Source organism: Phyllostomus hastatus, unplaced genomic scaffold, assembly GCF_019186645.2.
Source record: "Phyllostomus hastatus isolate PE091 unplaced genomic scaffold, TTU_PhHast_1.1 phas_scaffold_501, whole genome shotgun sequence".
Lineage (NCBI taxonomy): Eukaryota > Metazoa > Chordata > Mammalia > Chiroptera > Phyllostomidae > Phyllostomus > Phyllostomus hastatus.
In genome coordinates this window covers 50,961,749-50,975,887 of record NW_025334033.1, presented here as the reverse complement: position 1 = coordinate 50,975,887, position 14,139 = coordinate 50,961,749, and the positions used below count along the sequence as shown (strand labels likewise).

At 42.7% G+C, this 14,139-nt stretch overlaps 1 protein-coding gene across 5 annotated transcripts in view; it reads right to left on the bottom strand.

The window, feature by feature from the left end:
* YLPM1 (YLP motif containing 1) overlaps positions 1–14,139 on the bottom strand; it is a 61,736-nt gene that overhangs the window by 22,571 nt on the left and 25,026 nt on the right. For 2 of the 5 annotated variants that reach the window (XR_006783750.1, XM_045822256.1), the window contains exons 5-6: positions 9,194–11,281; positions 6,224–6,356 (exon numbers count right to left, since the gene is read on the bottom strand). Coding sequence is in view for 4 of the 5 variants with exons in the window: in XM_045822256.1 (XP_045678212.1) it covers positions 6,224–6,356; positions 9,194–11,281 (2,221 nt within the window). In the remaining variant the exon portion in view is untranslated. The remainder of the gene's footprint in view (positions 1–6,223; positions 6,357–9,193; positions 11,282–14,139) is intronic. The other 3 variants (XM_045822257.1, XM_045822258.1, XM_045822259.1) reach the window with 3 other exon arrangements.

Genomic DNA, 14,139 nt, shown 5'->3' with positions numbered 1-14,139 from the left:
TGATGTAGATGAATTTTAAAAATACTAGCTAAATAAAAGAAGCCAGTTAAAAGAGATCACATATTGTGTGGTTCCATTTAAATGAAATACCCAGAAAGGCAAATCTGTAGAGACAGAAAGTGCGTTAGTTGCTGCCTGCAACTTGGGGTAGAAATGGAGGTCAATTCAAATTGGCACAAGGGATCTTACTGGGGTGCTGGCAATGTTCTAAAATTGGATTACAGAGATGGTCACACAACTCAGTACATTTACTAAAAATTAGCGAATTACATGCTTAAAATGGGCAAATTATATGGTATTTAAATTACACCTAATAGTGGTTAAAAAACTGCCCTCAAAACTATTATCCCTCTCCTCATGCATCACCCCCTTGCTCTCCTCCCAGAAAAATTGGGGTGCTGGCCACTTAGATACAAATACCCCACAACAACCCCAAACCCACTGAAGCTCCACAGGCAAGGTCCTGGAATTAGTTTAAAAAACCAAACCAAAACCAAAACCAAAACCAAAACAAAAAGACCTTCCATGAGTAATTCTGATGTTCACCACTTAGTTAAGAACTTCTGCTATAAACTATCTTCCCACTCTGTTTCCTTTCTCCTCCAAAAAGACAGTGAATTTCCAGTAAAATAAACAAATGCTAGCCTCCTCACTTCGATTCAAGTTGTCTGGCTGACCACAGCAGTTTGTGGCAAGGCTGGTACTAACATACAACCAGCACTGGGAAACAATGAAACAAAGAAACCAAATGGGAAACTCAGTAATCGCTCCAAGGAGGAGGACTACTATTGTGTGGTATGTTGACACTCTTTTCCCAAAGCCATCACCAAATAAGGGGACAGGAAAACCTCTTGGGAAGTAGGTCCTATCTGCTCAGTACTGAACCCAACTGTCAAATTTTATCTTAATTTTTGCAAGCCTGATTCAAACACTCATTACCAATTTCTGTGAGTTCCTAGTTTCTGGTTTGTTGTCCACTGACAGCTATTTTAGACCTTGGAAAGCCAACAATACACAACTTACGTATTTACTCATACATAGGTTGAGCTTTAAAAACAAATTTTTGAGCAACAAAATGGATTGGACTAATACGTAAAAACATTATTTAACTAGAGGCCACTACAGACAAGTAGAAATTACCTAAAGGTAAACTTTAGGTTATGGCACTTTCAACTGTTAAGAAAACGCCTGTGTAGGACAAAGCTACTGTGTCGACAGTACAGCTATCCAGATGTGTTTTAAATATCTTAAGAACTCTTGGGACTACGTCTGCCAATACAACAAAAAGTGTTCATTTTCTTAATACTACATAGTGAAAGCAGCAGATACATTTGTAAAAAACAAAACACCCATACAGTGTTTATATGAGAAAGGATTAATATCTATATTAAGGATGATATAAATTGGTAGGAAAAACCTTAAGAGTCACACAGATAAATTGGTAAAGAACAAAAGTAGAATTTTTACAAGACAAATGAACAATATGGAAAAATATTGATGTTCACTAATTATCAAAATGCATATTAAAATATTGTATTGAAACTATTCTATCTACCAAATACATTAAATAACTGATGCTTGCAAGGCTATAGTACAGATGTTATACAACTATGTTAGAGAGTCATTGGCTTTATTACAGGAATCCTTAAAAATACCCTTATTTCTTAACTGAAGTATCCCACTTTAGGAGTTTAAAATTACTTTTAAGAAGTTATCCAAAATAAGAACTTGATACAAAGACACTTATTAAAGTTGCATTAATAATAAAAGTGAAAAATTAGAAACAAATGTCCAATAGAAATGGAAGTTTTAATAAATTATGCATCAAAAATAATAAAGCATGTAGCAATACAAAAAAATGTTTAATGATTTGGTCCGTGAAAAATCAAAAATGTGGATCTATAATCTAGAGTTTCTACTACTTGCAAAGAGGTATATAAGGGAAGGACCCCCCAAAACTGGAATCATCTTTGGAGGGCAGGCCCCTTACAGTACAGGTTCCCCCACTAGGTGAGTGTTCTAGGAACCCATCTACATCAGTGCCAGCTGACGTTGCTGAGAGGCTGCATTTGGCTTCAGTGAATTTTGTTTGAAGACTCTTCCAAGGCCTTTGCCCATTCCATGATGGGTGATTTGCGGGTGCACCTGCCCACGCCGCACTGAGTGTTCAGCAGTTTCTGACCAAAACTGGCATGAGCCCCGTGCCCCACCCTCCCTGTTCATCAGATCTCACACCAAGCAACTTTTGTTTGTTTCCTGGATGAAAAAAGTCCTCAAAGGGAAAATATTTTGCAGATGTGGAAGAGGTGAAACCAAAAATAGCAGAAGCACTAAAAGACATCAAAATCGATGAGTTAAGAAACTGTTTTGAGCAGTGGAACAAATGTCTTGATAGATGATATACTGCAGCAAATGGAGAGTACTTTGAAGGTGACTGAATTTTAAACATGTAAGAATAAATACACAATTTTTATAAATAAATTCCAGTTTTTAGGGTCCCCCCTTGTAAAGATAAAAGTCATAGTTCCTATCCTTATGAACTCAGATTAGAAGAAAAATTAGACCCAAAAAATCAAAATACAGTATGATAATGGCTATGAAAGACGATCATATGCACTGTTACGGGATGCTCGTGAGGGCAACTGCCCCACGCAAGTAGAAGAGAAGATGCTGAGCTAAGTTCTCCAAGATGAACAAGAACTAAGCAGTGAGGAAGCAGGAGAAGAAAGGGAACTCTTGGTTTACAGAACCGCATGTATGTGCAAAGGCACGAGTGAGAAACTGGCACACTCAAAGAATCATAAGAAGACCCATACAAAGGGAAAGTGGCAGAGGGCAGGCCAACCCAGGATGAACGTAAAAGGCTGTGCAAACAAGTTTAGATTTTGCTCTGAAAGCAGTAAGGGAATACTGAAGAGTTTCAGAGCCAGTGTGTGACAGAGTAAGATTTGTTTTAAAATAGGCACTCTGACCAGACAGACATCAGTGCTGCCTAAGTGGAAGTAGGGGCAGCTCTGAGGATGAAGGGACATGAGAGAACTTGTTCAGAGTGTTGGAAATTGTTTTTTTGACGTTTGCTCTTTTTTAAAAATATATTTTATTGATTATGCTATTACAGTTGTCCCATTACCCCCCTTCATTCCCCTCCACCCTGTACACCCTCTCCCACCCACATTCCCCCCATTTAGTTCATGTCCATGTGTCATGAAGTCTTTAGCTTCTACATTTCCCATACTATTCTTGCCCTCCCCCTGTCTATTTTCTACCTACCATCTAGGCTACTTATTCTCAGTACCTTTCCCCCTCTCTCCTCCTCCCACTTCCCTGTTGCTAACCCTCCATGTGATCTCCATTTCTGTGGTTCTGTTCCTGTTCTAGTTGTTTGCTTAGTTTGTATTTGTTTTAGGTGTGGTTGTTAATAATTGTGAGTTTGCCATCATTTTACTATACATGTTTTTTACCTTCTTTTTCTTAGATAAGTCCCTTTAACATTTCATAAAATAAGGGCTTGGTGATGATGAACTCCCTTAACTTGACCTTATCTGAGAAGTACTTTATCTGCCCTTTCATTCTAAATGAAAGCTTTCCTGGATAGAGCAATCTGGGATGAAGGTCCTTGCCTTTCATGGCTTGGAATATTTCTTTCCAGCCCCTTCTTGCCTGTAAGGTCTCTTTTGAGAAATCAGCTGACAGTCTGATGGGAACTACTTTGTAGGTTACTGTCTCCTTATCTCTTGCTGCTTCTAGGATTCTCTCCTTCATTTTTCACCTTGGCTAAAGTAATTATGATGTGCCTTGGTGTGTTTCTTCTTGGGTCTCTTTGGGACTCTCTGAGCTTTCTGGACTTCCTGGAAGTCCATTTCCTTTGCCAGAATGGGGAAGTTCTCCTTTATTATTTGTTCAAATAAGTTTTCCACTTCTTGCTCTTCATCTTCTCCTTCTGGTACCCCTATAATTCAGATGTTGGAATGTTTAAAGATGTCCTGGAGGTTCCTAAGCCTCTCCTCATTTTTTTGAATTCTGGTTTCTTCCTTCTTTTCTGTTCGGTTATTTTTTTCTTCCTTCTGGTCCACTCCATTGATGTGAGACCCAGCTTTCATTCCATCACTATTGGTTCCCTGTGCATTTTTCTTCATTTCACTTATTGTAGCCTTCATTTTTTCATCTAATTTGCAACCAAAATCAACCAATTCTGTGAGCATCCCGATCACCAGTGCTTTGAACTGTGCATCTGATAGGCTGGCTATCTCTCAGTCGTTTAGAAGCACCAATTCTGGGGCTTTCATTTGTTTGAGCTATCTTCCCCGGCCCCCCGCCCTTTGGTCTGGTCGCACCTGTTACGTATGAGGGGCGGAGCCTTAGGTGTTCGCCAGGGCAGGGCACACCAGTCGCTGGGTTGTGACGTTGTATGTGGGGGTGGGGTCCGAGAGGGAACAATGGCGCTTGTTCCACTCTCCCTCAGACCTCAGTCCCTTCCGCCGCTTCCCCCGAGCAAACTAGGCCCCTCTGGTGCCGATTCCCATGTGGGTGGGCTTGTGCACCCCATGGGTCTTTCCAAGGACCTCTCCTGTGAGGCTGGGAGTCTCTCCCTGCGTCCCAACCCCCCTAGGTGTTTTCAATCAGTGCCCCAAGGCTCTATTTTCCAGCGCTGTGATCCTGGGTTGCTTGTAGTGTCTTGCTTCATAATTGCCGTCTTGCTGGGTCTGCCAGTTGCCACCCTGAGCCTGGGGTCTGCCAGCTGCCGCTTGTGCTCTCAGGGTCTGCCCGCTGTGGTCTTGCACACCTGGGACGCCTTACACACCAGGTCCCTACGCTCTCTGCTCTCCCTGAGGCGACCAGCACCTGGTTTCCCGACTCCGCCCCTCCTACTGGTCTGGATGAGTGTGTCTATTTTAACTCTTTCGCTGTCCGACTTCCATACAATTTAATTTTCTGTCAATTCAGATTGTTATTCTGTTTCTAAATTGTTGTCCCTATCTTGGTTGTGCGAGGAGGCACAGTGTGTCTACCTATGCCTCCATCTTGGCTGGAAGTCGTGTTGGAAATTTTTTTTATCTTTCGGTATATATTTGTTAACACTCAAACTGTGGTCTTAAACTAAGAGGCCTTAAAATGAGTATGTTATTGTATGTAAATTACACCATCAAGTTTAATTAAAAGAAATAAAAGCATCACTCGGACAGCAGAATGGGAAACTGATCAGAGGGGAGTGAGATGGAGAGAGACGAATTACGACGTTTCCGTGACAATCTAGGCAAGAGCTGATGGAGGTCAGAGCTGCGGTTGTGGGGAGGTGAAGCAGGGACTATCATCAGAACAGCAGTAAAAAGGCAGTAGGATCAATCGCAGGATGACTGAGTACGGGGAAAGGTAGGACATGGGCTGACGTAAAGGTTCCGAGTGGGTAACCAAGTGATGGTGAGGAGAAAAATCAAGATTCATGGAGGATGGTAATGAACCCCAGTTTGAATGTGCCGAGTCTGACAGGAGACATGTCCACAGAGAGAAACTCTGGAGGCAGATGGACGCATACTGCAGGTCAGAGGATGTGATCTGGGGGGTCAACGTCATGGTGCCCATTGATGTCGACAACTATGTATGGGTGTCACATGTCAGGCCAGGATGAAAGGGAGCGCTGAGAAAAGTAGAGTTAATCTGATGAAATAATTCAAGTGTTTTCTCTCCCATTGTGTTGTTACAAAGTTCTTTCCATGGTAACATTTTTGAAGCCCACCAATGGCTTCAAGGTAAAACAACAAGTAACAACAAAATGGAAACAAAGCAAATGGAGAACTTAAACACGCAAGTCTTGAGCATAAATCACCCCCTTTATGGCCTGGACCGAGGCACGATGTTCGATCCCTCCCCTAGCTGAAAGAGAGGTAGGTCGAAGAGGTGGGGAGACTGAGGCTCACACGAGCAGGGCTCACGGGAAGCCTTGCACTGCCCCGATGGAAAATTGGACCACCTGAACAAAGATGGTTACTAGAAAATTCATCAATTTGCGGGCATGAAGCCATGCAGTTCATGTGTGCTTGGTGTGCTTATCAAAACTTGGGGGGCAAAGACCATACTTTGAGATTTTCAAAAGTCAATTACCATTAGCTTTTTACTTTTCCAAAATTTCCATTTTTTTAAAAGAGGAAATTTATACTTGCTATAATATAAAGAGATCAAACAGACAAACATACAAATTAGGAACTATTGCATGTTCTGAGCATACATTTTCCCATACCGGATACATTCCAGGTCTTGAAGATGTATTCTGCAACCTCGAATCCTGGGGTGGCAGGTGGTCAGGCATCTGTGGCTCAGACCCAAAGTCTTTCATCTTTTGAAGCTGTTCTTTCTGTTCCCTATAAACAAATAAAATTGCCATTGTACATAAGGCATGTCTACTCCATTCCTAAATGACTACAATTAATACGGAATAACAACAACAACAACAACAACAACAAGACCTAAAAATCTCATTCTAAAACCCTCTGCAGTGCTCACAGAATACCTCTAGGGTAACGACGCTCTCTTGCCTTTATGTAGCTAACTGATCAGTCATCTCCAACCTATAAATAGTTATAAATTATTAAAGATCTTCAAGGACAAACACTACAACCTGCCTCATTAGTCTATTCTAGTATCTCATGTACTTGTCTTGTTTTTTTTTTCATCCAACCAAAAGCTCTCTTGCCATTTTTTGGGGTCAATACTCTTTATTTAGACCAGAGGCTGCAAAATGGTGGCCCATGGGCCAAATATGGCATATAAAAGTTTTTTTTGGAATTTGGTGTTCCCATCAGTTTTCAAAATCTGCATTAGTTGCCATTATTTACAAAGAAAAATATTTCATACAGAAATTCATTTTTTAAAAAAATTTTATTTATTTTTAGAGAGAGGGGAAGGGAAGGAGAAAGAGAGGGAGAGAAACATCAACGTGTGGTTGCCTATCAAGCACCCCTAACTGGGGACTTGGCCCACAACCCAGGCATGTGCCCTGACTGGGAATTGAACCGGCAACCCTTTGGTTCGCAGGCCGGCGGCACTCAATCCACTGAGCCACACCAGCCAGGGCCAGAAATTAAATTTTTAAAGAGATTTGGTAACATTGAGCCTACATTCCCACATGCCAACAAAGAGCTGTGTGGAGTAGTGGCTGCCCACTGCGGACGAAGGCAGCTTGCCACGCTCCTCACCACACACTCACTAGAGCTACACTGGCCCATCTTCTCTCGCTTTTGTCACCTGTCTGCCTCTTGTGGGCACTTCAGTTAATGGTCCCTGCTGTATAGGCTGAGAACAATGGTCAGTCTACACATTCGAAAACAACAGTTTATTTTCTTAAGGAGTAATGTTTAAGTTTTCCTTTAAACATCCGGTCAAATTCCTTTTACTTTTCCTTATGATGCCCACCTTAAACACATGTAACATCTATTACAACTTCTTTAGACCTTTTACAATCTTCTCCCTACATGTGTAAAGTGTAGTGACCCAAATGGACACAGAATAAGGGTCAAATATATAAAATTATTATTTTATGCCTTGTGTAAATCATGACTGTACCAACACGACATAGCTCACTTGTATCCAACTATGACCACTCTTACCCCACATTTCACCTACTCTGTTTAATTATGTTTATGTTGCCTAGAAAGAGCTTTTTTTAAAAAAAGGATGAAGAAGAAGCACCTTTTATTCAGCATTTCTATGCAAAGCAATAATGGATGGAAAAGTAAACTTTTAAAAGAAAAGGAAGGAAACCTTGGTAGCTTAGCAACACCAATCAGCTTGGTGTTTTCCAAAAACAAAATAGATTTCAGAGTTAGATGGACTGTGTTCGAATTCTAGGCTTGCCACTTATTAGCCAAGTGGACTTAACCTCTCTGAGCCTTCCTGTCATTTGTGAAGTGGGATAATACAACTTATCTTTCCGGGCCTTTTGAGATCTAAGGATTTGAGATAGGAGAACTGAGATAGTATGTGCTGAATTATTAGCACAGTGGCCAGCACACTGGACTATTAAATTAAAGGAGTCTCTAATTGAAAAGTGAATTGTATAGTAGCTAGGTATTACAGGGCATGCTTTCTACACCTTCGTTAACGATCTGGAGAAGTTAAACCTCAAAGAACATATCTTCTACAGACCACAGAAATCTGTTTTGCTGTCTGATCTTTCATCTTTACCTACAAGTATTTTTTCTCATCATACCGTTCTTGTTGTAAAGGTTCCACTATAATTTCAGTTGGTGTAATCCACAAATATAGACCAGAATTGAATAATGAAAGAAACACAATACATTGGAATACATCAAAACCTAACCATTGATTTATTTTCTCAAAACATTGCTAATTCTTAAGAAACTGCTCAAAAAGCTTGCAATATGTCAATGACTCCTAAATGCTTATCTTAGGATACAGCTAGCTTAAGGATGAAACAATTAATATACACAAAGCACTTAGTACAGTTCCTGGCACATCATAAGCATACAATACATGTTAGCTTTTGTTATTATTGCTACTACATGGAAAGCATTATGTAGATACCGATACATACACAGCAAGTTGATTGCAAGTCAAGAAATCCAAATTCTATTCTCCATCTCACAAAGAAAATATTTGATTATGAGCAAACAAGTAACATCCTCAAGTAGAGATAATCTGCTTCTAGTTATAATGAAAGATAAAACATCCCCAAAGAAAGTATCAATGATTAGACAAATCTGAGGATGCTTCCAGATAAACCATTCTTAGCTTTCAGCAGAGAAAAACATGAGTCCTTACAGCACTTTCTAAAGTTGTATCAAAGATTAGTGAGTATGAAGTCTATCAGATTTAATAACAAAGAACCGCCTCTTGGGGAAAGCAGAATGTTACATACGAGCTCTGAGCCCCAGAGCACTAGAAAGTTGAAGTTTGACACTTGAAACATGCACAGGCATGGCATGTTAGCAACACATCTATAAAAGCCAAGAATGGCTATCCAATTTTCATATTTCAGGACATCAGTTTATAATTAACACAGTTCCGAAGTACCCGCCCTCACCCCAAAACAGCACAGAATGACCAGAGGTATAAATTCAAGTTGTGCGGTAAGAACTTGAAGTAAAATTAATTCCATTCACATACATCACAATAGTTTAAAAAGAGCATTCTGAATGTGGTTTCGGCTAAAAGAAATGATCTTAAGTAGTCAACTTACCGAAGCATTTTCAGTTCTTGTGCAGCTTTCAAAATGATTTCGTGCTGCCTCTGACTGAGAACCATTACCCCTCCAAGGCCTTGGTCAGAGTCTAAATTTGCATCCGACCCCATCATTTCAGAAGAATGATGTGAGGAGGGCATATGTTCCGCAATGGGGGAATGTCTATCCACATCAGATGGGTACCATCTGTCTGACAACCGTTCTCTTTCCCAGTCCATTCTGTCAGGAATATAATCTCGCTTTTCCCGCCACGTATCTCCTCTTTCTGGATACTCTCGGATCCTCAACTCACCCCTATCACGGAAATCTCGATCATACCCATGGTCTCGATTTCTTTCTTCTCTCCATCTATCATCCCGATATCTATCCAAAGGTGGAAGAGGTGGGAGGGGCGGTAAAGGTGGAAGAGATGGAATATCCCGTTCACGGAACTGTGATTCTTGTTCATCCAGCGGTCTCCCATAATCTCTGTCCCACTCATTATCCAAATTTCTATCATACACATCCATCGGTCTTCCGATCCGATCCATATCCCTGTCCATGTCCCTGCTGTAGTCCTCGTCCATATCCTGCTCTCTCTCCCAGTCCCCCCACCACGGGCCTCGTCTATCTCCATCATGAGATCGAGATGGTGGTGCTGGGAACCTGTCCTCTCTGTTATATGGATCTAGAGTATCATCTCGATAGTCCCGTTCACATTCTCTCCAGTATCTCTCTCTATCCCAATCATCAAGTCTTTCTCGTTCCATTGGGGCATTCCTACCATCTAAAGGGAACTCCTCATGCCCTCTCTCCTCTCCATGGTTCCACGGAGCTCTAGGAGGCTCATCTCGGTGGTAAGGATACATTTTTTCCCCATCTCCTGACTCTGGTCTAAATGGACCTCTGTCACGGCCCAAATCTGGTCTTCCCAGTCCCCTTTCCCGACTGCCAGGCCCTCGAGGTGGTGCCCTCTCCCTGCTCCCGGCTCTTCGAGGTGGGATTCTCTCTCTACTCCCAGCCCTTCGAAGGGGTCCTCTCTCCTGACTGCCAGCCCTCCGAGGTGGTCCCCTTTCTCGGCTGCCGGCTCTACCCCTGTCCTGGCTGCCTTGCATACCACACGGCACTTTCTCCCGACTGCTCCCTGGCCTCACTAACCCTCTGTCCCGATTGCCTTCTCCTCTGCTCATCCTCTCTCGACTGTCTTCTCTTCTACCCATCATCTTATCATGGAAGTCTTCTTGCTTGATCAACCCTGGGCCCCGGCTGATTGCCTGGCCCCGACCTCTATTTACTAGCCCTTTATCCTGCATGTCTTCCATTCTGCTTTGCCCAGGACCTCTGTAAGATGAGCTGCTGTCTAACTTATCTCTGTTATCTGGCTGAGGCAGCCCTTTATCTTGGTTGTCTCCTGAGTGGGGCAGACCAATACCTAAAGGCTTAAACTCACTGTCTGCAGTCGATGATGATGCCGCTACTATTGCTCCTCCCTCCATCCCCCCTGTTTTTGAGGAAAAAGTAGATTGAGTAGGTAGAGGTTTATTTGCAAGGGATACAGGCTGAGTAACAGCTTGGGTTTTGTCCATTTGAGTCTCCATACTTTGAGAATTCTGGTCCCAATTAGAAGGCTCTATGGGCCCTTCCGAGACTTCGCTTTTAGGTGGCTCTTGCTGAGAGTCGCTTAGATTCTCATTTGACTGAGCCGCCTTGGCATCCTTTACATCTGCACCAATGGATAATGCAGCGGATTGCATTTTTAAATTCTTCTGCTGGTTACTATTGGTGTCTGCTAATGGTTCTTTGTTTCCTGAAAGAGGTTCTGCTTGTGACTTAGGTTGCTGCTGATGTTGCTGTCCCAAAGCTGGTTTGGGGCCTTTCCACTGTGGTCCACTCTGTCGAGGACTTAGGGATGTATTGGGGGTAATATAAAACTGAGATGCTGGCCCCCGGGGAATCATCCCCCATTTGCTTTTAGTGCCCTCTGCTGGGTGACCTTCATATCTGGGTCTTGGCCCATCGGGGCGATTTCCTTCAAAACGAGGCCCTTTGGGTCTCGGTCCTTCACACCTTGACCCTAAATCCTCAAATCTTCGAGGACCATCAAATCTACAAGTAAAACAAAAGATATTACTCAAGACAGTAAAGCAGAAAAAAAAAATTCTCCACGTAAGAATATCTGAGGCAACCTTGCCTTAGAATCTGTTCACAACACTGACTCTTCCAGTCATCAAACAAACCCTGAGGTTTCTGGGACTCAGAACCGGCACGGCGCGGTGGCAGTGCTCTGAAGGTCTCAGGACAGGCTTTGGAAGTCCTGTCAGTTTCATGTCCTTCACTTCGACACATCTCCTGCAGCAAGTCACTGATATACTGAATTGTTAAAAAACAATTATAAGTATTGTGCCTTAGTAGACAGAAAAGTCCACTCATTTTAATGGAAAAAAAAATTCCACAGCTATCTTCAAGCGTACGTTCAAATTTAAAATATAACTAAAAACTATGAGACAATTAACAAGATAATACAGTATGATTATAAATATCGCTGGGGCTAGCATTATCATTTTGATTCATCGACAAAAGTCTTAAAAACCAGCAGCCAGCCATATCTTAGTTGTGCACCCTGACATTTTAGAAGTCTGGACAGAGATGCTGTTGCCGTGGACCCACTCACTGTTGCGGTGAGTATTCAGTGCGTGCATCCCATCGGTTAGACACTACACTACAGGCAAGGGATGTATGAATAAATGTCATCTGTGCACAGGGTTTACAATCAAGAGTAAAGAGAATCTACGATTAAACGTGCTTACACGTGTAATGACTAACTAAAGTCTCCCTGCATATGACCAGGGCAGCGGAAGAAGGAACGGTCAATTCTACCGGGGTGGTGGTGGGGAAATGCTGTTCATGAAGGCTTTATATGACAGAAGATGCTTAAATTAGTCTGAAGGGCAACTCCTCTCGGATCAGGCCAACAGAGGCTGTTAGAGATGAAGGCGGTGGGAGGCAAGGGCATCTGAGGCTAAGGAAGCATGAGGAGGAGAGGCAGAGAAACATGCCAGCAGAGCGTGTACGGAAACGCACACAGTTTGGCATGGCTGAAACCAAGAGCAGACAGAGTCAGGGAGAGCTGGGGAAGGAGGAGGAGTGGGAAGGCAGCGCACTGAGAGAAGGTACAGAGGCAGGCAAGCGTCAGTGTCCAGAAGACCTTGTATGCCTTGTATGGCAGACCCTACGGGTGCTCCTCTGGTATCCATTCCCCCTTCTCTGCATTGACTGAGCTTCCCCACTTTCAGCTGGAAGAAGGCTAGCCGGACTAAAGACTCTCGTTTTCCAACTCTCTGGCAGCTACAACTTGTAGTCATGTTCTGGCCAGTGGGCTGAGAACGAAAATGACTTACTCTTCCTTCTGGGCACATCCTCCTCTTCACCACCTCCTTTTTCGTGCTGGCTCTAACATGGCAGGAACGCTCTCTCGGCCCGTATAGTTGAGGGTAACATACTAAGGGATGGTAAAGTAACAAACCAGAAGGAACTTGGATTCCTGACCCTGCAGAGCCATCACGTAAGTCCTGAGAGAGCATAAACCTCTAACTTGTTAAAACTACGTGACTTTGGATTTGTTATAATGGATGAATTAATTATGCTGGGTAAGAACTGCAAATTACCTTATAAGCACTTAGAGCCACTAAATAGGACCTGATTTTTTTAAAGTTGCTCTAGCAGAAAAGTATCGTGTGGATAGGTGAGAAAAACTTATCACAGATTGTTTCCACAATTTGGGTAAGTGAAGGTGAAGCCCCCAGGTCCAAGGCAGTGACCGACATGAAAATGTAGAGGAGGAGAGAAAAACAAGAGATGTGAGGGAAGTTACAACGGATAGAATTTTTTAAAAGACTCACGTAAGATTTTTCCCTGACTGGTGTGGCTCAATTGGTTGGGCCATACACCACAAAGCAAGGAGCTGCTGGTTTGATTCCTGGTCAGGACACATGCCTGGGTTATGGGCCAGTCCCAGATTGGGGTGTAAGCAAGTGGCAACTAATAGATGTTTCTCTCCCTCTCCATCTCCCTCCTTTCCCCTCTCTCTAAAAAATAAAATCTTAAAAAAATTTTTTTCCTGTAAGATTTTACTTGAGCCAAATTGAGGACAATTGCAGGGAAGCAAGATCTCAAATGCTCCCTAAAGCAAACGGACTTTTCTCATAGGTGGGATTTAAATGACAACGGAAAGGGGAGAAGTTAGTGCCATTCCAAGGTTCCTGGCTTAGATGACTGCGTGGACAAGGATGCCTTTCAGGAATTAATGAGAAGTAGGCTTTTGTTTCACTTATTTGGAAAAATCATGGGAGGGTAATAAATTCAGTCTCAGCAACATTTTTACTTCCTATCCCCGTGACATTAGTGTTGCTGGTCTGGAAGCCTTAGCTCCAAAGGGGGGAATGCTTCCATCAGGGGACACAACAATGACTCCATTGGTCTTGAGCTGAGACTGCCACCTGGCCACTTCGGGTTCTGCGTCAATAGGCAAAGAAGGGAGTCACTGAGCTGGCCGGCAAGCGCCGGTCGTGACTTTCAAGGGCAAACTGGGTTACTACTACACAACGAGGGCGAGGCAGAGTCTTGTCTGGGCGGCAGATCTTCTCACACACCATAGTACTTCCGTATCCTGCAGTTACAGTCAACGGAAAACTACAGTAACACAATTAGGCAGGACTGGGAATAGCCCAGACCTTTCAAGAATGAAGGTTTGGGTGACCCACCAGGCAAGGAACCGGGACCAGCCTCAGGTGCTTGCTGAGAGAAAAGGGAATATTGAAAGGGTAGTAAAAGAAGGTAGTTATAAACACTAACCAACTATGATTACGTGACCAGTTGTAGGAATAAGGACTGTGACAGATGAGTATTTCTTCCTTAATTTGATATTATATGCTTAAATATGTACATATACTAGTCAAATATATATT